Here is a 24,606-nt window from a genome sequence, read left to right as displayed (position 1 = left end):
GCCTTTAATCATTTAGTTTTTGTCAAATTTAGAGGAAAACTGTGTCAATTACATATTTTTCGCCACCACAGGAGGTTTCAAACTGATTTGAGGGTTATCATCACTGAAAACATTTGGCATTCACAGCCACCAGTTCAACCACATCAAAACCAAATGTGCCACCACCAGCACCACATCATTCAGACTCAGGGACCTAGCTGTCTCTAGGGCAACTGTGGAAGGTTTACGTCTCCTATGGCAACTGAGGAAGGGGGATGTCCTTTGTAAGGCATCCAGCCAATCGTCCAGTCAGAAGAAAACAATATGATTAGCCAGAACAGGTGAACTGTCCAATCCAGTCAGAGCAGATCCCGTCTGCCGGCTGTGATTTGGTCAGGCGTCCATATGCTAATGAAGTGCATTAGGCTAATTGAGCCAATTCCAGTCATTTGAAAATCAATCCGGGTGCAGATTGAAAAGCAAATCATTCCGAAAGAGTGCCAGAGGGAGAAAAGAAGAGAGAATTGTGGCACTCAATATAACTACAATTTTGTTTTAGAAGATTAAAAACATTTTATTGAAATTAATGCAGTGGACCATTTCTAAACACAATGATATGTCTTCCATGACGAAGAGTTGAGTAGATGTGGAAATATTTTCTCCCCCCATTCCCACTTTTCCATGAAGGCATCAGATAGCCTGTGATTTGGGTTTCTGGTAAGAGTCTTAGCAAGTCTGGTTTAAAATGCAGCAGGGACACTTTTTGAAGGCCTGTGCCATTGTTCAGTGGTTCTGGAAATGTGGTTTGCGCATGCAAAAAACACACACACATACACACACACACACACACACACACACACACACACACACACACACACACACACGTACACACACACACACACACACACACCCACACATACATACACATTTTTAGAAACCGGCTATTCTAAATCTTAGCTCTGGTCTGCTTCATGCATCCCCTTCATTCTTCCCTTCCTCTGCACTTCTGCAGCCGCCTTGCCTTCATGCCAATGACCTGTCACAATGATAAAGATCCATCATCATATCTCACCGATACACACTGTCCCATTTCATCATCCTATCACGGCATACGCACAGTGCCATCTCATCGGGGATGGATTTATGTGTTTCCATCCTCCTGTGGGAGCCGAGATTGTTTTGTTTTTAAGTGAGGGCCCATTGATCTTTTATTACACCATTAAGTCAATACGCTCCACTCATAAACAGCTTGAGATTAAATGAGCCCCTTTGAAGGGTTTATGTGCACGTGTGTGTGTGTCCGTCTGTGTCTGTGTGTCTGTGAATTCTCCGCCTGCCAGCACACACTGACAACTGGTGGCTATATGGAACCCAGTTTAGCCTGTAGCAGCAACTCTAGTCTCTATGGCATGGCTAGGATTAAGCCATTTATTAGCCGCATGTTGTTGGTATTCAAGACACTTCATTCCGCCACAAGCAGGGTGATGCTTTGTTGAGTTTACAACGGTAACTGCTTTATTTACTGCGGCACAGTCCACCTTCATTTACTGGCATTGTGGTGCTAGTTTTCTATCATCGTCTGCTGGACCTAATGTTGTGACATCATGATTTGCAGTTTTTTTCACATGGATTAATTTTCCATTTTTTCATGCTGTGATAATGGTCAGTGGTTTTGGCTTTTGTGTAGAAACAGTATATGACTTCATGGGTAATGTCATGGGATTTCTTTAAAAAAAAAAAGAAAGAAGAAAAAAGCCCAGTACAGTCAGAGAGAGTACACGTTTCAGGAAAGAATTTGATTAAATCATTTGAGATATTTTGAAACGCATACAGTTTTGGTCAAATAAAAAAACCTCCTTCACGTTTTCTTTATTTTTGGTGATACAGTAAATGTGCTCCACTGCTGCCGGGTATGAGGGTTTCCTGATAGTCGAGACTGTGTACAGGTTTCTTGGACTCTCTCTACTGTCTGGTTCTAATGTCCTGAGCGTCTTAGCTGCTGATCTTGTTTCCAATTCATGACCCGTCTCCCATGAGCTGCAGACTTATCAGGAGGATCAGCGGGTTTCTTCACTTAGAATCTGTTCTTTGTGTCTGAGAAAGTCCATTCATCTAGAAATCATTCAGGTGAGGTATTTAGTACAGACTATTGTGTTTGACCTCCTTCTGGTGGGAATAAAGCTTTTTTATTTTACTGTCCTGTCGCGGATCTTCTGTTTTTTGGGGCTTCTTGCCTTTAATGTATAGCACAGAGTGATAGACAGGAAAGGGGGAGAGAGGAGGGGCGGGACTCAGCCTTGGTGCATGGGGTGCCCAGATAGCTCACCACCTATAGAGCGGGCTGTAGCAGATCTTAACGCATCAAGAGGTATTAAAGTAAAAGTTTTTGTATATATATGCTTACAGCAGTTAGATGAGATTACACCGCTCTCATTTCAGACCTGGTTGATTACCAGCTGACCCATAAGTTGTGTTGCATGATAACTGCAGTTTGATTATTATAGGGCAGGGGACTAATAGGTTCAAGATAATAATGCCCAAATAGAGTGTGAGGTTCAACAGTGGCAAAGGTTTACAATTTTTTGATGCAAGTTTCAGGTAATTTTCACTAATACGATTTTTGAAAATGGTGTTTATATATATATATATATATATATAGAGAGAGAGAGAGAGAGAGAGAGAGAGAGAGAGAGAGAGAGAGAGAGAGAGAGAGAGAGAGAGAGATAGAGATATATATAGTTTTATGTACATCACACATCTGGGATTGTTTAACACAGCATATGACCTTGATTATCATGTCTGTCAGGTCATAGTATTTTTCCCAGCTGGAGGTTACAATAACTGGCAACTCTTCCTGTTGGTGAACCGCACAGACTGGGAGAAACCAGAGACGAGCAACCACAGCCACTGATCCGTGAGAACGCCTCTTAGCTATATACTATTACGCCCGCTGGAATATACTCTCGGTTAAATGGCAGCTTACATTGTCCGCTTAGGATACACAATATAGAGACACACATACACAAACTGAGCACTCACCTTGTGCACACACAGCAAATGATTTTGGTGCCTTCCCCATTGGAATTTAATGAGCCTGCAGTGGAGGCTCTGATGATGGTAGGAACTTGCGGCCTGTTGTTTTGTCTCCGTCTTCACATTGTTTAGCACAAAATGACTTTTCCGCTGATTATATCATTATATTCCCATCAGAGCAAATTGGCTCACCACTGTCTGGAGCGGAATAACTTCCCGAGCACTCATGTGTGAAGAGAAACATACACACACCACAAACGAGCACAGATGCTCACACAAACAGGTAGAAAGGAGGGCGCTCAGAGTTAAAAAATCGCAATGTGTCAAGTCTAATGCAAGAAACATGGAAAAACATAGACAAATAGCACTTAAATCATTTGTTTGAACATTTGATGTCATTTGATGTTAAGAGCACACAACATCCACACGTTAGTGGATATGGTATAGTGTTTTGAGTGTGTTGATTTTCCCCCTTCCTCTCTCCTGCTCTCTCCACAGTGTGTAACTGTGATCTGGCACGATCCGGCTTCTTCCAGAAGAAGGGCGAGTACATCTGCACGGCGGACTATCAGCGTCTGTACGGTACACGCTGTGACCGCTGCGACAGCTTCATCACGGGAGAGGTGGTTTCTGCTCTGGGACGCACGTACCACCCCAAGTGCTTTGTCTGCAGTGTCTGCAGGTACATCATGCACGCACGAATCCGGACACACACACACACACACACACCCACATGCTGTATATATACGGTCGCAGTAGTACTTAGTGCAGCAACATTATTGCTTTGGAGTTGTGTTTCTGGTAAAAGTAAGTCCAATATTCACTCTACTTTTAGCTTTGTTTTGGTCTCCACCAACCCCTGCCAAAAAATCAACCGTTGCCAAAAAACGTCTGGTTCTTAAGCAGCTAAATGCTCCACTATGTTCACCAACTAGCTTCTGTCTGACATTTGGTATGAGTCGATATACATTTGTCAACCGTCAAGTGATAATTTGATATTGTATTTTATATTTTGTATCAATCTCATTTGATTTGTCAGGTGTTTGAATCTGCATCAATTGATTTTTCTTCGTCCACTTGGTGGCAGTGCAACAAGCTCGAAATACATTATTCACATTAGGCTATTTTTCCATCTGGCAACATAAGCATTTACATGGAGTACTATTTATGTTTTGTAACGACAGGCAACATATTATACACAGTAATTTCATCCATCTTTATTATATAATTGTTCATTAGTATAGCTTTAGGATGCAGAATTATAAAAACAAACATATTTTATTTGTCATATTTTATCCATTACCAGACACAGTAATATTTTAGACAGAGAACAGCAGATGAATTATGGAGCTACTGAATAAGAAAAGTACGACTGTTTTCTGCCTTGAAACCATGCAATCCTTCCACAAATATTGCTACACAAGTTGCATCTTTTGCAATAAGAAATGATAAGGCGACTCATTTCTTTATAGGGGCTTTAATAATGCCACTCAGCTCATGATTCAGTCTTATCTCGGCTCCTGAATGTCAATAAATGTCTGATTGGAAAGCTCAAGCGGTCTGGCATTTTGCTTAGTCGAGACACGATTCCAAAAAGAGAGCTGACCCGATGTTTCACACTGTTAGCTTAAGTAAAAGTAGGCCATCTTTCATCTGACCTCCATCAGTGGTTGTGTTAAGCTCCTCCAGAACAAAGTAACTTTCCTTTTTTTTATTTCACCATTTCACTCTCCTTGTCCCTCTCTCCTTTCTCTTGCTCTTTCATGCCCCATTCTTAAAAAAGTCCCTTCTCATGGTTTGTTGTGCTCTTTTTTGCTCTGTTACAAGGCTTACATAAGAGTGATCTTCCTTTACCTCCCTCCAGGAGAGTAGTGTTTGCTAGTTGTTTGTGTATCTGCTTGACATTGGCTGATAAACAAGCAGTCATGCCCAGCAGCCCTGGGCAAAAAAAAAACTGAGCTGACACCAACTGGCCGGAGACAGTCAGTGGAGCAGTCCTGGCAGTGACGGGGATATCTGTTTGTGTGCGTGTGTGTGTGTGTGTGTGTGAGGAGTAAACTGGAAGAGACAGCGAGAAGCCGAAGGGCGAATCTCTTCTTTCCTGCTCCGTCTGCCCTCTGTCACATTGCTCACAATTCTTTCTTGTACCTTCTCCCCCTCCTCGTCCACCCCCTCTTCCTCCTCCTCCTCCTCTTCTGTCTTCTCCTCCTCCTCCTCTTCTGTCTCCTCCTCCTCATCAATACCGTCCTCATCTTCCTGCTCTAAACCACCGTCCTTATCCCGTTGTCTTCCTTCATGTCATCATCATCATCTGTCTCTTTTCTCTTTGTCATTCCCCGGCCTCGGCTCTAACGAAGGCAGATTGCAAGTTTCCCCGTTCCGTGCTGATGTTTTTTAATAAAGCGGCGGTGATCAAAATCAGAGGGCATATTGCTGAAGCCAGGAATAGCTTTACTTCTGTGGCCAGTTTAGGAAAAAAGAGGAAAAAAAAAAACATGCATTAAATATGTAAACAGAGTAAATTTTTAAAGCGCTGAGAAAGGCTGACAAGGCAAGAGTGTCTTGAGGGAGTGAGAGCAACACACAGGTAAAGACAAGGTCAACTGCAGAGTAACACACTCTTCTGCACAATCGCAGCATTTCTTTGACTATAGACTAGGAGATCTGAGGGTGGGTGCTCACACATGCACGATTCAGCCTGTCATGTTTGAAAGTGGATACAGACACAAACCTCGAAAACAGGCTTCATGTGTCAAATACAGACTTCTCCGTTTTGCTCCTGTCAGTTCACTAAAAATTTAAAAAATGTTCTGGGTTTACGAACAGATGGTTAACCTCGACATCAACTGGAAGGTGAACAATTAAAATGAACCCTAAATGAACTACACCCTTCATCGGTTTTCATAGACTTGTATTAAGTATTTGCCAGGGCCTTTGTTGTATAATTCGGGGGATGAAACGTCTCTGCTGCCTCATCTGTCCTGCTCACGTGTCAGTCCTTTCTGTTTTATGTATGGATGTTGCCCTACTTTGAATAATATAAAAGCACAAAGGAGCAAACCTTTGTGCTTTTATAGCACACACACACACACACACACACACACACACACACACACACACACACACACACACACACACACATACATACACTCACATATTTACAGCCACAATTGTAAAATAGCTCCCTAGAAACACACTTTCTGGGGCTCACAACCTCAACAGTGGCGTGTACATGTTGCACAAGCCTTTATACATGCTTGCCTCTGGACATCTCTAAGTGCGTACATGGATGTTCTATGCTCGTGTGTGCAGACTTTGAGCTCCGCTGGAGACTCCGGCCTCCCTCTGGGTCCTGGCCCCAGCTCCAGGCTTCGGCGGGGGAGTAAAAGGATTACTGCCGTCTATGTCTTTTAAACAGCCTTCCCTAAGCCTTTTAGCCCCCCATTCATTCTCCACATCCTCCCCAGTCATAAAGAAATCAATCTGTCTTCACAAAAAAAATGCCACAGAAGAGGAAAGAGAGACAAAACGGTGCATCACCATGCGGTAAATAAAATTTCACAGCCGCTGTTCTGCTGTCGTGTATACCCTGCTTGTTTGCTCGTACGTGTATTCACTTACTCCCTAATCTTCGTTCAGCATTGAAGCGGGTGAAGGGAACTGTGACCTGGTGGAACCAGCTGTGTTGGGAGTGAGTGAGGGCAGAGCGAACTGGGCGGACAGTTTGAAAGGGAAAGAGGCGGTTGAGATCAGTATGCACTCCGCACAGTCCCCCTAATAAGTTTTCACTGACGGAGCCAGTTTCCCCTTTTAGAAGCCCGTGGCAGCGTCACATTATCGCCTCTTTAATCACAGAGCAGCCAGGTGCTCATGCAACAATCAACGTCCTATTAACCCGTCGCCTCAACTGTTTGGAAATGTATTTTCAGGTTCGTAGAGGATGTCGGACTGTATTTAGCTTGTTTCAGCAGGATTACGACCTGTCTGTCACCCAATCATGTTTCTGCCAACACCCATTTGTTATTTACCCTGTGTGCACTGAAGTTGTAATGTAAAACACACAGAATCACTGCAGGCATTTTTTATCTCCTATTGTGTACGCTAGTTTTCTAATTCTCTCTCTCTCTCTCTCTCTCTCTCTCTCTCCATTTTCTTGTCCTCCTCAGTAAACCCTTCCCCATCGGAGACAGAGTGACGTTCAGCGGAAAGGACTGTGTGTGCCAGCAGTGCTCCCGCACACTCGTCAAGCCAAATGAACCGATCAAGATCCACGGGCCCAGCCGTAAGTCCAGCGGCCGCCTTGCTCTGTCCTCTTTGTTTAGGGGCCACCAGGCGCTACAGCGAACCGAGTCTAATGCGATGTGTCCATGAGGCCCATTTAGCTCATTTAGCTAATCAAGTGTCTGTCAAATCAGTGGTCTGACCTGTCGCGCTGATCCGCCAGCTGAGAATTATGCCACGCAAACAGACACATCATTCATTCATTACTGTCAACACTGAACATGCAGAGAATAGAGGATTTGGTCACTGTACACCTGGCACACATTCCTACATAAATATATATATAATGTGTGTTGTCAGACAGGTATATGTGGGAGTGTAGAGTGCCCGCCCCTAACCCTTTCAGAATAAAGCAGGAAAAAACGATAAATTAGGATGCCACATCAGAGCAATAGTGATTGATAGTGAATCATTTGTTAAGTGTGGCACACAGACAGCAGGCTGCCGCTCGCTGGCTGTGCAGCAATAACAGATGGTGGAGCGGCAGTGAATAACTGTCCTCCCCAGATCGCTCCATTCAGGAGAATGAAATCCAAACGGCTCCCCAGGTACGTGTTCATCACTCCGTCTTATGAGGAGGCAGTCTATGAGATGGGACACAGAGTGCAGACACTAAATGTAATGCACTGTCTTTTACAGCCTGTTCCTCTTTCATTTTAGAATGCAAATATATGCTCTGTGTAAAAAAAGTGGTAAAAATCCATTTAGCCAGGACAAAATGATTATTTTAGGAGAAAAGGATCAGAAAGCAATAACTGACCACACGATAAATCTGCAGGCTCTGAGAACTGCAGCGTCAGAGTGAGTTACTGTTATGCATGGCTGTTCATAACACCTACACTGCTACAGTATAACCACACAGACTCTACTCACATCATATTGGTTGGTTATAACTCAATATTATGCTTTTTTATGATGGAAATGTTACCAGGACTCATCGTAGCCTTTGGTTCCAACTGTACTTGTAGACCTTGAAACACATTGCAGTGCAAACGCCGTTGTGTTGCATTAATTACTTAACTATGTGACCATGTATGAAGTGATATGCTGTATATTAGATAATTATTGCTAAAATAATGATCAGAATCTTCTTGTACAATAGTTTCACCAAATCAATCGGTAACTACCTGATGAGAAAGAAAACTCCCCCGTCTTTGTGTGCAGATTTGTGCCGACAGCTGTTTCGGAGCCATTAGACCAGTGATGTGACTGAGAGAGAGTACTTAGGTGTGGAGTATTTCAGTAGAGGAGAAAAGGGAGAGGAACATGCCACCCAAAATGTTTAATAGCTATTTACAGACTGTGTGAGCTAAAAGGCAGAAGAATCCAAAATCATCTTCACAATAATTGGGAAGGCAAACTCATTAAAATATGTAGTAGTTGAGATCAGTGTATATGATGGAATAGTGGCATTAAAATGGGCCAGAGGCAAAATGTGGGCTTTTACATCCAAAATTCTTCTCAAAGGGGGTATTTGCGTGGCTACTTTTTACTTCTGGCTCCATATCCTTGTGGAAGGCCCTGATTACTGTACACAGCTTACCTGTACTCATTAGGAGACAGCTTGAGATAAAATCATAAAACATCTAAAGACACTCATATCAAAACTAGTCATTAGTGATTAACCAACATCCCCCATTTAAAGCAGTCTAGAACCAGGCCTGTGCCACATGGTGAAAAGTAAGAAATGTTGTTTTCTGATGAAAAGCAGTGTTCTTTTTCCGTCACTCAGTGTGAATTTCTACGTCTATGACAATTTCATGTCACAAGCTCTGGTACCTATATTTTTAGACGTTTGATACCACTTAAATTCATTGGCTATAGAAAGGAAACTGTGCCATGACTCAGAGGAACGTCAGCTGTGTGTCTGGGGCTGGAATCCTGGCACTGTATAGACTCAGCACTATCGCTACCAAGTGACAGTTGAGATTTATTTGGACTGCAGAAACCCAACTCAATACACTGCAGTCTTTTTGACTGCGAAACACAGTTTGCCTTGGCCGACATGGCAGAGTGGTCCCCTGTGACTCCTGGCTTCTCTCAGGGGGCAGTAGACCAGGTCAGAAAAGGTTAGCCCTCGACCAAACGTCTTCCAAATGGAAACAAATGGAGCGCTGACCTTTTTTTTTAGCTTTTTGTCCCTCTGCAGCCATGCATCATGTGTAGCCTCTGCGCTGTCCTGCTTCTCTCTTGCCCTGGTAGTAGTGGTCAATAACACTTGCTGTGGCATCCTAACTTGAATTTTTACAGTCTGCTTGTATACTGCCTGCTGGTTTTGGCGTGAGAGAGAGAAACATTCATACATGTCTCATGTGAGGGGGGGGTTTATGCACCTGTTTTGGCCCTGAGGCTATTTCAGTGATTCTTGCTTCCTGCCGGCATTTAATCATGTTTAACAGTGCTTACAGTTGAGAGAACAAGCCTCACAGCTCTGCAATATCCCGCATTAGTACGGCTATTGATTAAGAAGGTGGCTGTGCCAAACGGGTAGAAAACTACACTCACGAGCGCAGTGGGTGTTTAAAGATGCACAATTAAACCCTGACTCACTTTGTCTCTTCCTTTAATTCTCTCCTCTCTCCACTTCTTTTCTCCCGTCTGCATCCTTTCCCATCCTTCTTTCTCTCCTCTCTCGCCGCTATCCTTCCACAGACTGTGCTGGGTGTAGAGCCGAGATCAAGCAGGGTCAGTCCCTCCTGGCTTTGGAGAAGCAGTGGCACGTCAGCTGCTTCAGATGTCGGACCTGCAACATGGTCCTCACGGGAGAGTACATCAGCAAGTGAGTGTGTAGAAAGAAACCTCAACATTTCAGAGCATGTGATTCTCATGTCTCGCTCAGATGAGATGTACAAGTGGACACACTTTTTTTTATATCCAGTTGCTCTCCAACTCTCGAGGCTAAGCTGTGCATTTAACACGCTACAGCATTTTTCTCTTTTTTATTCTCCCATGTTGCAGGGATGGAGTGCCATACTGTGAGGCAGATTACCACGCCCAGTACGGGGTGAAATGTGAGACCTGCAGCAGATACATCAGTGGAAGGGTTCTGGAGGTGAGAACGGGACCAGGTTTCAACACGAGACGTCGCTAACAGAGGTTTTCAGCCGGGCAGAATTCTGCAGTGACACAGAAATCCAAATTGGGAGTGCAATCAGCGTTATCGGAGTTGAGCAGTTGCGTTTTATCCTCGTCTCCGTTTAAGCCCCGCTGTGCTTTAGGGAGTGAGCGACTTAAGATTGGCGTCTGATAAAAATGTTGTGCTGCTCTACTCAACCAAAACAACTTCAGCTGCAGTGCCCGGTCAAACATTGGTGCACATCCACTTTCTCACATTCAATTTTGGAAGCCTACCTGCGCTAACAGTCGACACAAAGCTAGATTGAATCATAACTTTGTCTAAGGGGTTGAGACAGAAAGGGAGTTATAAAAAGATCAGAGGGTAAAGAGCGAAGGGAAAAGAGGGAAGGAGGAAAGACCCAGACGGCAAATTCGGCAGTGATAGAAATGTGTGCTTTGCGTGCTCTTATGCTGAAGCACTTTTAAAAAGAGATGGAGGAGAGGAGTCAACAGTGGCGAGAGGAGAGCAGAGGAGGAGGAGCTGAGGCGGACAGAGGTGAAGGGAAAATAATGAAAGTGATCATGTGCACATGCTAATTAAATGTTTAGGAGGGTGTCTGTCGGGACCTAAGGAAAGGGAACCGAACTACAGACACGCACACGCACACACACACACACACACACACACACACAGGGCCTTGTTGTCCCTGTGCTCCTTTGCTTGTCAGTTTGGCTGGTGTAAAGTGTTTTGTTCCTGACTGTCAGCCACTCTGGGCTATTTATAGATATGGGGACATGTCAGCCTTTATCTGTGAGTCTCTCTCTCTCTCCCTCCCTCTCTCTCTCTCTCTCTCTCTCTCTCTCTCTCCCTCCTTCTCTCTCTCTCTCTCTCTCTCTCTCTCTCTCTCTCTCTCTCTCTCTCTCTCTCTGATCATTTCTGTGTGCATTTCTTTCTCCTGTCAAATTTTTAATTTCATAATGAGTTGCTTCTTTAAGGACTGATTTGACTCACTGAACTGCAGATCCAAGAAATAACTCCCCAAGCATACAGTTTTCACTTAGGATGCGAATAACAGATGCTTTCCATCTGGGTGTCTGTTAATGTGGCACCTTTTAATTTTGTTTTGGTTTTTGAAAAAGTCAACAGAAAGTTAAAGGAAAATGAGGGTATATCAACCTGTTATATTTCCCAAAAATGTGTCCATTGTGACTCTATTGGTCAAGCTAACTTTGTACTCACCACCTCCATTATAAAGATTCTAGGAAATGAGGACTCTTGCTAAACGACGTATATCGGAGCAAACTGTGCAAGCAACGTAACATGGTTTTTACATGAATTAAATCAAAAGCTTCTCTCTGAATCCAACTGAAAGAAAAGCCAGAAAGTAGCAACATTGTTTTTGTTGTAACAAAAAAAGTCAACACATTTTAATTATAGTTCTTGTCTTTGAAAATAACGTTTCACAAATACCAATAAATGATCTACTTACCTGTAAGTAAAATAACATTTCATTTTAATGTTGGTGGAGTCTTCTCTCCTTCATTGAAAACCCAGACTGATCTGTGTTTGTGTCTGTGTTGATGATCAGGCTTGTTCCACAGAGCCCCTCTTCAGTCCAGAGCCAGTGGTTGTTAGTTTTAATGAATAGTTTAGAATGGATGGAGAAGGGGAGAAATAAAGACAGGAAGCGGAAGAAAGAGGAACATAAAACCTCCTTTCTTTGGTTTCACTTCTCTCCGTTTCCTTCCTTCCTCTGTGTTTCAGCCTGCCAATAAATATAGCAGCCTATAAATGCCACCGGAGAGAATGGGGGCCTCATTAGAAATGGAAACAGCAGTTTCTGAACTGATACCGTACGACCAGAGACGGTAAGCGCCCCGTTGCTCGGAAAGCATGGGGCCTAAATGCTGCATCGTCTCCTGGCTTTCCTATCAGAGTAACCTGAGACAGACAAGGAGAGCTGGGATTGGTTCAAATGCCTCTTAGATACAATCAGTTTAATAAAAAGGGGGGGAACGGTCAATGCAGCAGAAAATGACATAATACTCCACCACACACACACACACACACGCTAGGAGTGTTCGGATGAAACAGTTCAGGTCTCCTCGGCACCGGCCACATGTCAGTGGTGCTTCTATAAATAGAAATTCTCTTAATGGCGTGTCAGAGGGGACGGGATGGGGCCACACCTCAGCCGCCAGCCCACATGGAGACACATTTGGGGAAAATCAGGGGACCGTGATCTGCACTGCATTAATGGACGGAGCCGGCACAGTGACATCGCACTGCATCATTTCATGTGTCCATTTCGGATGTTCAGATGTTTTCCCCCGGGACGCTTTGTACGTCCAAGGACATGTATCCCACTCTTGTGTCCTTCACTTACATGGCCACCTACTTCCCTCTGTCTCTCTATCTCGAGCACACTCCAACACTTCATGTGACTTACCTACAGGGATCTTTGCTCTAATTATGGTATGGAGGATAATGGGTGGTGGCTATCATGTGATATCCGTATGCTGATGATGAACTACGGGCCGTGCAACGATGTCTCAGCACATTATGATGGTGGTATATTGGTGGTCAGGTGATGTACAGGAGAAAACATATGGAGATAATGACCTGCTTATTTGTAGATTAGCCTCTCACTCTGTGAAACTCTTTATGATAATTTATGTTCAGTCACACCTCTTCTGCTTCTTCCCTCCTCTTCCTCTCCTCCTCACAGGCGGGAGGGAAACACTACCATCCGACCTGCGCTCGATGCTCCCGCTGTAACACGATGTTCAAAGAGGGAGAGGAAATGTACCTGACAGGTGAAACTCGACGCCCGACACACACACACACACACACACACACACACACACACACACAGAGCACTTGCCCACTTAGACGGTCGCATGGCATGCGGGAGCACCCAGCGCCAATTTGTCTTCTCTTCTTCTCTCGCTCTTCTTCAGGATGTGAGGTGTGGCACCCATTATGCAAGCAGGCAGCGAGGGCAGAGAGGAGACTCAGGGTGAGATAGAGTTTGAAATGATAATGGAAAGATAAAATTAAAACTGTCATTTCCTCAACCTCTCCTTTTTTTTCTTTGTCTGTTTGTACCTCACAGCATAGACGTCTGTCAGAGGCCTCCATCTCTCCACCGGGCTCCTCCATAGGCTCTCCCAGTAGGGTTATATGCGTGAGTAGCCTATAACTTTGAAGTTTTAAGTCATTTACAGCTGCCAACGCCCCCGAGCTTACCCTAAAAGCACAATTTCCACACCAGAAACACAAGCACTATACCCACAGGCTTGAATGGTAAAGCATCGACCTGAGAGGCTGCTCACTCCCTTGGCCTGTTCGCTTGTCTGTGTGATGTGGCAGGAGTTAAAAAGAATTGAGGAAACTATCTTGGTTTCAAACGGGGAGGGATTTGGATGAAAACTAAAAAATGTTCTGCATCTCTAGCCTTGTAGTCCAGAATCAAATTCTCAACAGCTATTTGATGGATGGCATAAAATGTTCCCCAGACATTCATGGTCCCCAGAGGATGACTCCTTGAGTTTCCAATAAGCACCACCAGCAGGTCAGAGTTATCAAACCTTAAGTTAAATATATTAACAAGATGGACATTTTTATAAAGACAAGGTAATGTATCCTACCACCTTTCGTAATCCCCTGACTTTAGAGCCTCCAGGAGGTTGACAGTTTTAATTTTGAGTGAAATATTTTTGATAAATGTCCATGAAACTTTACCTCACAGTACCGCTGTACCTACTGTACCTACATACCTCACAGAGCCACTAGCATGAGTGTGGACTCTCTAGGTTACAAAGCAGGTATTCCTAATGCACTTTTAGGTTGAAATACTGTCCACAAGAAAGGGAATGAAATTCCCAAAAGTCAATTCATATTAAAGTGAGATTCAATTTGAAAGAAACGGTTAAATGTAACCGAGACATTCAAAAGAATTTCATATTTCAAGCAAATTTTTCCCAGTTTTTTAACTAGACACCTAAACAGGATTTAATGTGCAAGTCACCAAATCAGTCCTCTATATTGTATATAGAGAGAGGCGAGTTGGTGAACCTACCAGGTTCATGTGAAGGTTGTCACTCTGTGCTTTGCAGAGTTGGACCAGTTCCATATCAAAACGAGCCTTCAGCCATATGGAAAGGTGTCCAACTGTGCTGCTTGGCAGTCTGTTGAGTGCTGCTGCATGTCGGCAGTATTTGCATGTCAAGGGATGTCTGCATACAAGCAAGAGTCACCGCTCTCTGCTCAGTCCTGCCCCAAACTGCACTCGTCTCACAATCAATGACCTTTCTGTTTAAGGTGATGGATGAGGGAGAAGTGCAGTGTAAGCATGCTTGTCGTCCATACTGTCTCCTCTCTCTCTTTCTTACACATGCTGAGCACCCGAAGGTCAACAACTTACACTGCTGTCAGGTTCTGCAGTGTACATGTGTATTTTTGATGAGCGCGCACACACACGCATGTGCATGCGCAAGATTGCGTGTGCTTCATCAGCTGTTTTTCACCCCTCTCACCTCTGCATGATCGGCTCACCGGTGCGTCACTGGTGCAGTTTCCATTCTACTGTGTTACTGTGCATTGTCCATGTGGTTGATGTTGGGTCTTGTTGCTGTTGTCTCTGTCTTTGGTGGGTGTATGTGTGTGTCCTCTCTCCAGGCCAGAGTGGAGACTCAGTTCCTAGATTATAAGGACCTAGCTGCCCTGCCAAAGGTCAAGGCCATATACGAGGTCCAACAGCCAGACCTCATATCCTCCTCATACCAGCCGTACCACAGATACACCTCTGATGACAGGCTAGAAACTTACAACTATGGGGAGGTACTACTGCCACACACTCCAGGCCAAACTTAGCTTTGGTCTCATCGTCGGTCTGTATTCAGGAGAAACACTGTTTGCTTTTTAAATTGAGTTTTGCTGATAAGAAGTGTATGTCTTCATTACAACTCATATAGTATTTATAGGGATCATTATTTACTTTTTTTTTTTTTTCAAAAAACGATTAAATGGATTTTGTGTGATTCAGAAATTGGAAATTAGATTTTTTTTACTAACAAGAAGGATTTCTTTTTTGAAATAAAGATAAGAAATATTTTTGGACAGAACTTATTTTTAAAATCCTTGGAACTTTCAGTGAAAAGTAACAGATTGGTTTATTTTACAACCTACAAACAGTCGTATCAGTTTCTGGTAAATGTCTTTCCACAAAGGAATAATTTGACATTTTGGGAAATACACTCAGTTAGATGAGAAAACGGGCAATCAGCTAAGATTAGCATATGCCTAGAAACAGTGGGAGACAGCTAGCCTGGCTCTGTCCAAAGTTTAATAAATCTACCTAACAGCACCTCTAAAGCTCGTGAACCAAGCCAAACCAAGAATTAGTTTGAACCAACCACAGCTTGACATTTTTACATTTCGGCTTGTGTATGAATAAAACAAGAGATATGAATAGTTAATTAGTGAGCTTTAGACAGACATTAGAGTGGTATCCATCTTCTCATCTAACTTCGGAGGAATATCAATATGCTCAGATCCCAAAAATGCCAAACTATTCCTTTAACTGACATTTAAATATAAGAAATACAAATGATGTGGCTTACAGTCATCACTTTGTCCCATGCAGAAAACCCCACCAGTCACCCATGTGGGATAAAACAAAGCATACAGATTGAATTTGAAAAGACTGTCTGGTCTTTTCTTGTGGTCCTATAAATACATGATATATGATATATTGTTTTGGTTTCAGCACTTTGCTACATTATAAATGCTCACTCTTCTCTCTCCACTGATTCTACAGTCACTCGGGACTCTCTCTCCCTATTCTCAGGTAAGCATTCTTTCTAGCAGAGCACATGAGACGAGTCTAAACAAGTGAACTGTTCTCATTTTGACCTGTCGGTGAGCTATTTGTCTCCTCGTTGCCCCCTTGCTCTTTTATTTCACCTCTCTCGTCTCCTCTCTCTCGTCAGGACTACGACAGCCTGGATATAAAGCAGAGGCGGTGCTCCAGTCCAGGTTATATTGACTCACCGACGTACAGTCGTCAAGGCATGTCACCCATCATGCCTCGCTCTCCGCAGCACTATGCCTACCCTGGTGAGTCAGATGGTATTCACTCCTAGTTGTCTGCTCATAATCTCAGTTTGATATCAGTATGCTGATTTTTTTTCATGAAGTCAATCACGCAGAACTTAATGAACTTAGTTTTGGGAATGATTCTAAAAGTTGACTCATTTAAAGGGGTAGTTCAACATTTTTGGGGAGTATGTTTTTGAACGAATTGTGGAATGGTTAGCTATTTCCCAGTTTCCAGTCTTTATGCTCGGTTAAGTTAATTGACTTCTATTCTGGTAAACTTCACATTCAGAGTACTGACATTAGAGTGTTGTCAATCTTCTCATCTAACTCTCAGCAAGGAAACAAAATAAACGTTTTTCCCCAAAATGTTGAATTATTACTTTAATAAGAGAGATCAAATTGCCTGTCATTTCCATTTGTATGTCATCACCACTCTTATATATTAACAAATAAGCCAACATGGAATTTCTGTGGTGACAAAAAATAAACAGATTTGCTGCCTTAGGGCAGAATCTCTTTCACTGCACTCCAAAATAGTTGTTTGACTATCTCATGTGCTGCAGTTGCTCCTTGGCTGTCATTTCATTTGACTCTTACACATGTGCATTGACACTGTAATTACTGTCACAGGAAGACAAGTCAGTAACCTCTGTCATTACACAAGTGGAATAGTTATCCAGTGTCCCTTTGTAATTTGAATGAACGCTGTTTGGTTTTCATCTGCATGGATGAGACTTGCGTTGAGGCCTTCCTTCATTCTCATGTTTCCTTTGCTGTGATTGGCTGTGGCTGGCTGCAGGCTCTGAGAGTGGCAGGAGTTCACCTTATTACGGCCAAGAGGGGCGGTCAAGCACACCCACCACAAACCAGCCCCCTAAACATTTTCATGTACCAGGTAGGATTCCCCATCTCCTCATCACACTACTCACAATCTCATAGATGTTTTACCCCGTGGGGAAGATTTCATCAGCCGTCATTCACTGGTGCAAATCCTTCATTCTAAGTTCGGGAACCAGAGTTTGTGGAAAATGTGACCAAGTCGTATTTTGAACCAATTTTAACCACCATCCCCTCGTACCTCCACCTCGTCCCCCTTCCGATCACCCTGACAGAAACTCACATCCTCGCCTCCATCACTCCTCCACGTTTCACCTCTCCATCTCCTCTTTCTCTCCTCAGCCACAGGGGACCCCAACATCTACAAGAAGCCTCCCATCTATACGAGAACGGGTACAGTGCAGTTAGCCACGCCTTAGCCTGCCTGTCCTCCTGTCACTTTAGTCCTGCTGTGTTTTGAGTACTCGGTGTAGATGTTTTTACTGACCTATTGATGTTATTAATGAGTGATTAATATTGATGCTCCGGTCGTTGTCGAGAATGAAGCCAACAATAACCAAAAGATTGACTAAATGCACAAAGGAAATAGAGTTTGACTTGTATCGCTCTTTTCAAAATTGAAGATAAAGATCAATTAGACGCATTGCATTTCTAATTGGCTGAAGGCAGAAGAGCAACGCTTTAATGTGCATGCCACTAACACGTGCCTGCTCCTGCGTGCAGCTCCCGCAGCACGACAGGTTCTTGTCTGCAAATGGGGCTGGAAGAGACCCTGAATGAAGTGAAGGTTGCTCAGGCGTGACAAGTGTTGAGTACATGGGACTCTGAGGACACACAAGTCACCAGAATAGAACAGAACAATGGAACAAAGCACAGTGGGGGGGGAAAAGAAAACGTATTATAACTGGAATTTATATTTGTGTGGAGACTCGTTAACCAGTGGTCAGTATGTGATTTATGGGGGCGTTGCTGTAATTTGAATGCAGGGACAGCTGTTTTTTGGAGGAAAACACACGTAGTATGTGAGAGGGAAGTCTGATTTATTAATTGTGTGGATCTATCTTGTCAAGTAACACAGCAACACGGTTAACTCAAGATGCTATTTTTCCGCCTTTATTACAAGTCATTAAACTGAAAAGCTCTTCCACCATCCTTGACACATCACGACAATCACAAGACTTAAGGCCTCTTGATGGAGGATAGTTTATCTTTGTCGCCCTGCATGTTCTTCTGTACTGTATGTGGTGATATTCGTGGGGTAGTTAGCAAACTGTGTCGACCCGTGTATAGACACTTTCACCCCTCTATGTTTCTCAGTTATAATTAGTACATCGCAGGCCATGATGTTCCCACAACACGTTTACCTACGAAGAATAAAGAAAACTTTAAGCTTGCCTTGTTAGAATATGGAAAATCTGCACACACTTCAGTCACATTGATCCTTCTCATACTTTATGTCTTCCTTAACAGCTATTGATCCTTATTCTCTCTTGTTTCAGCACTTAACAGGATTGACATATCCAGAGCCTCAACACACGTGATGTGTGCATTAAAGGCCTGTTATGTACTACTCAGTTAACCAGTTTGCTACCTATATATATATATATATATATAAAAAAAAGATCAGATCCCTGTTTTTTAGCCTTGTCCCTGTTCTCCGTATTGCCAACAAATCTCTCACATTGTCACATCTCCGATGGGGACGCTCCAATAATGTGTCCCTTTTCCTTTCACCTCTTTTTTTTATTGCATCCAATCCCTTTTATTCACTTCCCTCCACCCTCTGCTTCACTTTCCTCGGTGACCTTGCCACTGTAAGTACCTCTCTCCTCTCGCTGTTTCACTCGCAGTTGGTAGATAGATATTGCATATGTCTGTCGTGTGTGTGTGGGTCTGTTTCTCTCTTTCTGTATTTGCCCTCCCATGTCAATTCCGTACAGCCATACTTCCTCTGACAGAAGGTCCAATCTGCGTTTGTGTGTCGTCGAGCTGAAAGTGTGTGTGTCCCAAAGATGAGAATGTCTGCCATCAGTGTCATGCATCATGTGTATAGGAATTCAATGGATCATGGATCTGGGCCGGCATGGCTAATGGCAAACTGAGTGAAGAGCGATCTATCTGACATTGCACTGCATGTCACATCCATTGACTCCCATTGACTGTGCTTTAGTGCAGAGTGGCATCAATACCATCGCCTCACGCCACTCATGGAACGGCTGTGTGCCGCAGGCTGTGCAGTAACTGAACTCACTTGAGTGCTGGTTATTTTTCATGCTGTTGGCTGAGATATGGATCTCCTCTGACAGCAATGCAGGATATGATGACTGTGAATATGAAGCGTAAATGTACTCTGGCTGTGATATTCATTTACACGTTTCCCTCCTTAAAGGGATGGTTTAACATTTTGGGAAATAGTTTATTCACATTCTCACATGTCTGTATTCAATTTGAAGCCGGGGCCAGGAGACGGTTAACTCAGCTAAGCTTAGCATTAAAAAGTCATAGACATATTTTCCGAAATGTCAAACTATTTCTTTGACATAATTACCACTTACTGTGGGTACTGTCTGTTTTGTTTCTCCCCTAACCTATCCATTTCTTCACAGACAATCATGTGGACGCAGCCACCAAGAGCAGGACCAGCGAGGACATCCTCAGATCCTCCAGACTGTCCACCTACTCTCCTGAGCCATACACCCAGTCAGAGTCTGACTACTACCCTTACACCAGCTCCCCCAGGGGTACGAAACAGGGTCATTCCACTGAGTTTAGACTGGCAAGCTGCGTAGTAAGCTGCATTGTTTTGATTTTCCGCTGGACCAAACACAGACATAGAAGTACAGTTCCATTTGTAACTGTGTTGTCATATTTATTCACTCACCCACTGTGTTCCACAATGAGCTCTATAGAGACGTAAGGGGAATCTCTTTTATCTGTTATGTCTCTCAGCCTATCGGGTGCCGAGAAGACGCTTCTCAACGGGAGGAGATGAAGAGAGTTGGAGTCACAGTCTTCAAAGAGTAGGAGCTTCGTTATTTTCTTTTCTCTCTCAACATTTGGTTGAAGAAAAGTCACCTCCTTAAGAAACACCCATAAATAATGCACTTCTTATGGTATGGTGCTTGTTAACCATCCTCCTGTTATTCGTTTGCTTCTTTCTCCATCTTGCATTCACTGTACATTAAATTAGCAGTTTTCTCTTATGCCTCTTTCCTTTTTTTTTTTCTTCTCCCCCTTCTGACTCTTTCGGCGCCCCCCCCTCAGATCGGGAGTGGCATCGGGAGGATGATCCTAAAGGAGGAGATGAAAGCCAGATCTGGTTCCTATGACAACGACCCCTGGGGCAGTGCGAGGAATTCTCGTAGTGGGAGCAAGGAAACACTCAACACTACAGGCTACGGCACCATGGCGTACAACAACACTGTCAATGGATGTAAGGATCCACCCTGCCCCCCCACCTCCCTATGCATCCCCCTCTTTGTCTCTTCTTCTTTCTGTTTCTGCAAGTTCATGCCTGTGCTGCCATGTCTTTGTCCCTCCCTGTGTGGCCATATGTGCTGCTGCCGCGACGGCTTTTTATGAGCCTCAATATCGGCTGTCATCAGGGTTTGGAGTGACGGCAGTGAGGTTGTGGCTGCAGGTCAGAGAGGGTCACGGCTGCTGCAGGCATTATAGAGATGGAAAGATAGCTGAACAGCTGCTGCTGCTGCTGGCCTACCACAGGTTCAGCAGATGTGGCCTGTCATTGTCGTGGGGATATCTGATCGCACTGAGTCTGAACATTTCAAGGAGGGAAGAGTGTTCAACCAGGTGTGCCAGATGTGATGAAGCTACCAGAATAGTTAGTGTTTGGAAGGACCAAGCTTTACTGGTCGCGCAGCGTATTGGGACGCTCAGACAGCAGTCTGTCTCCATCACCATCCTAATGGATCTCCTCCTTCTTTTCAGTTCCTTGCTCTGTCTCTGCCTAGCTTGTCTCTTCTCCTCTCTCTCTCTCTCTCTCTCTCTCTCTCTCTCTCTGTCTATCATCAGGATAACTCTCCATCCTGTCTATCCATCCATCTATCTGTGTGTCTATCTCACCCTCTCGCTCTCACAGCTGGTGTCCCATATCCTGGTTTATTTATGAGCAGTAAAATCTCTCATTAAAGCTGTTTCTCAGATGGGAGGGGACACAACTGAACAGAACTGTGTTGGCTCCGGTTGAAAGGCAACAAAAGGCTTGTAACCATACAAGCTGTGTTTTGTGATTAGACGGTGGAGCGTGCAGTGTGTCTTTGTGCTCACATGTTGTTTTTACATTTTTTGTTTACCCCCCCTCTTCTTGTAACCAGTCCTGCCTGGCCTATTTCTGCCTTATTGCCCCTTTGATGTTTTGTGTTCCTTCCCGGGCTTGATGGGTACCCAACTTGCTCCTTTTTATTTATTTTTAACTAGACAGATAGCTGTCAAATCTCTATAGCAATTTCCCCTGAATATTTTTGAGGAGTATGATCAAAATTTAGAGCAGCGCAGATTACAATTGCTGCAACATTTGTATTTTTGTGCAATAAGTGAGATGTCATGTAACTATGTGATGTCTTTATTCCTCAGCTCCAAGATCTCAGTACAGCACTGATAGTGGTGAGTGAGTCCATAATATTTCATAATTATTCTAAAATGATTTCACCTCAATACATACCACCTCAGTTCTGAGTTTTTACAGAGGCGTTTAAATAGTAGCTGTTTTTATATGTGTATATTTTGAATTAAGATTTGCATTGGATCATAAATGACAAGTTTGCGCTGCATTGAGTGACCTTACATCAACAAAGCTCCAGTATTATGTACACACATCTGGAACTGTAGGATTTTTCGGGTTAGTCAGGAGCACCCTCTTCTGGCACTGACCTGGCACTGATTTCCAAAGTTCCAAATGACATGAAAATTACAGGAAATTGAAGAAACTGTTTGCTTGACCGAGGTAATATTTTACTTCTGCTTTCTTTATTTTAGATTTTGTTTGCAAGTCCGCCTCGCTACCAGGATACGGACGCAACGGCATCCAGAGGGTGAGACCACAGTAAACAAGACACAACACGTGATTAGGTGTATTAATATTATAGGCCTGGGGCTGACTTTAGATGGGTCTGACATCTTTAATAAGGCATCTGTATTGCTAGGGCTGTTGTTATCCCCTCATCTTATTGCATATGTATATCTCAGGCTAAAACTATGCCAGTATTTCTATATGTTTAAGTCGCTGTTCCTCTCTACACCTGCAGCCTCAGAGTGCTGATTGCTACCAGTACCAGTATGACAGTGGCAGCGAGGTCAACTGGGGAAGCAGAGGTAATTTAATATGGATTTAAAACACCTACCACTTATTAGAGTGAAGCAATTAATTTAATGGGTTTTTTTCTCTACTGTACTGACTGAATTTTATTTTTTCCCTCCCAGCAGAATACAAGGTAAGGTTTTAAATGAATCACTTGAATAATTCATTCCATGTGAGTTAGCCTGTATGTTGAATAATCCCAGTGTTGTTGTAAGTTTGTTCAAAGTTTGACGACACACTCTTCCTCTCTGCAGATTTACCCCTATGAGGCGCTCATTGTCACCACTAGGGGTCGCAACAGGCTGCCCAAAGATGCAGACAGAGCCAGATTGGAGGTGAGTTATGAATGGGCCATCAAGCTAACTATGCTGGGAATAAGTTGCCCCTGGTCTAGTTAAAAACAAGCAGTGTAGCCAGGATTTTAGAAATACAAAGGCTATGCCTGCAGCAGAAGAAACTCTGTAAAACCCAACCAAACTCTGTCAAATATTCTGAGGTTTTAAAACAATATATTCATTGAAATGTGCACTTATTATTTACTTAATAGTATGTAATAGGAATGTGTTATTTGGGTACAGGTATAAAGTGATAACTGTGTGACGTCTCTATTTCCTCGTGTTCTCAGCGTCACTTGTCCCCAGAGGAGTTCCAGCAAGTGTTTGGCATGACTGTGGAGGATTTTGACCGGCTGGCTCTGTGGAAGAGAAACGAGCTCAAGAAACAGGCCCGACTGTTTTAACAACTTCTGGACGTCCGTTGAACACTGCCATAACTAGAGCGAGAGACTTTGCGGACTGTCAGAGGTGAAGAAAGAGATATTAAGACTTCGGCTCAGTTTCACTGCCATCGCTGAGAACCTGTTCTAGATCTCCTCGTTTGACCAACCAAATTCTGGTCCTGCCAGAGATACAGAGAGAAGGCCACAGAGACGTTATGCACAGATGGACTGATAAACTGTTACATGGCTGTCAGTGCAACTGTGGCAGTTTGCTGGAGTGATGTGTAAGCAATAGAGAGTGTAGTACATTAGTGATGTGCTTTTATTAAGCCTGAAGGACAGGGGGAAGGCATCACTGTGGCACCGCTATAAGGCCACATGTGTGGGATGTCCGTGACCAGAGCTGCAGTACTAAAACATGAAGAGGAGAATTTCGGCTTTGCCTTATTTGTTATGCTCTCTTAGTTATGAGTGTGCAGCACCAGCAATCTTAATGAGTAGAATGTAGATACTGTATATCGTTTATGACACTTTATCAGTGCGAATGATTAGACGAGAAGAAGGAGTGAGTGAGCATACAGCATCACTTTGCTTTGGTTTATAAGGATGCATTTTGTTTACCTGTGCCCTGTTTTGGCTCTGTCACCTGAAATACTGTGTCCCTCTGGTTTACACTCATATAGGATGAAACATGTTACAATCGGAGGTGGGCACAACTTCTTTTTTTCAATTGTATGCGTGACCCGCGTTGATTTGTGTGCAGATTAAAACCAAAGTGAGAATGCAGATATACAGGTTAGCAGATCACTTCCATGTAATGTTCCGGTTCAATAGTTAAAGGTCACTAATAGATGCAGTTCACTGTGCAGCTGTATCGTAACCTAAAAGAATGTGCAATTCAGTAGATTAAATAGATAAAGGAAACAGATTCAGTCCTCCTGCTCCATGTATTCCAGCTCATTGCAATAGAATGATGACTAACTGTTTTGGGATGAGCACTAGTCATCCGTACATTTACACTCCCAATTATTGATACTCTTTTAGAATGATAATCCAATAATTTTGTAGCTACAGAGATTATATTCACTCACAATGAAACCCTCTGTAAGGTATTTCACATACTGACAAAGATCCAGGGTTGTTGAAGACTTTACTTCCTTTGAATACTGTTAATTTTGTCACTAAAAATTAAACTTGAAACAAATTCAGTCTCTTTCTTTTATTATTTGTAGTTGGGAACCATCCACTTTTAAATCTTTTTTTAAAGGAATTGTTTGACAT

The 24,606-nt window shown here is 43.3% G+C and overlaps 1 protein-coding gene across 3 annotated transcripts in view; it reads left to right on the top strand.

Moving 5' to 3' along the window:
* ablim3 (actin binding LIM protein family, member 3) overlaps positions 1-24,534 on the top strand; it is a 39,542-nt gene extending 15,008 nt beyond the window's left edge. The window contains exons 3-23 of one of the 3 annotated variants that reach the window (XM_068714414.1): positions 3,511-3,694; positions 7,179-7,294; positions 9,946-10,072; positions 10,252-10,345; positions 13,080-13,167; positions 13,312-13,370; positions 13,467-13,538; positions 15,032-15,193; positions 16,173-16,202; positions 16,345-16,471; positions 17,253-17,348; positions 17,633-17,683; positions 19,915-20,031; positions 20,240-20,310; positions 20,555-20,723; positions 21,884-21,913; positions 22,286-22,341; positions 22,555-22,621; positions 22,730-22,740; positions 22,862-22,942; positions 23,233-24,534. In XM_068714414.1, the coding sequence (XP_068570515.1) occupies positions 3,511-3,694; positions 7,179-7,294; positions 9,946-10,072; positions 10,252-10,345; positions 13,080-13,167; positions 13,312-13,370; positions 13,467-13,538; positions 15,032-15,193; positions 16,173-16,202; positions 16,345-16,471; positions 17,253-17,348; positions 17,633-17,683; positions 19,915-20,031; positions 20,240-20,310; positions 20,555-20,723; positions 21,884-21,913; positions 22,286-22,341; positions 22,555-22,621; positions 22,730-22,740; positions 22,862-22,942; positions 23,233-23,346 (1,922 nt within the window). In that variant the 3' untranslated portion in view covers positions 23,347-24,534. Of the gene's footprint in view, positions 1-3,510; positions 3,695-7,178; positions 7,295-9,945; positions 10,073-10,251; positions 10,346-13,079; positions 13,168-13,311; positions 13,371-13,466; positions 13,539-15,031; positions 15,194-16,172; positions 16,203-16,344; positions 16,472-17,252; positions 17,349-17,632; positions 17,684-19,896; positions 20,032-20,239; positions 20,311-20,554; positions 20,724-21,883; positions 21,914-22,285; positions 22,342-22,554; positions 22,622-22,729; positions 22,741-22,861; positions 22,943-23,232 lie in introns of all 3 variants that reach the window. The other 2 variants (XM_068714413.1, XM_068714415.1) reach the window with 2 other exon arrangements.
* The last annotated feature ends 72 nt before the right edge of the window (positions 24,535-24,606 follow it).

Source organism: Cebidichthys violaceus, unplaced genomic scaffold (assembly GCF_023349555.1).
Source record: "Cebidichthys violaceus isolate CVI_PGR_0920_01 unplaced genomic scaffold, fCebVio1.0.p SCAF_2, whole genome shotgun sequence".
NCBI lineage: Eukaryota > Metazoa > Chordata > Actinopteri > Perciformes > Stichaeidae > Cebidichthys > Cebidichthys violaceus.
Note: the sequence above shows the minus strand (reverse complement) of the source record. Positions and strands in the feature narration are given on the sequence as shown.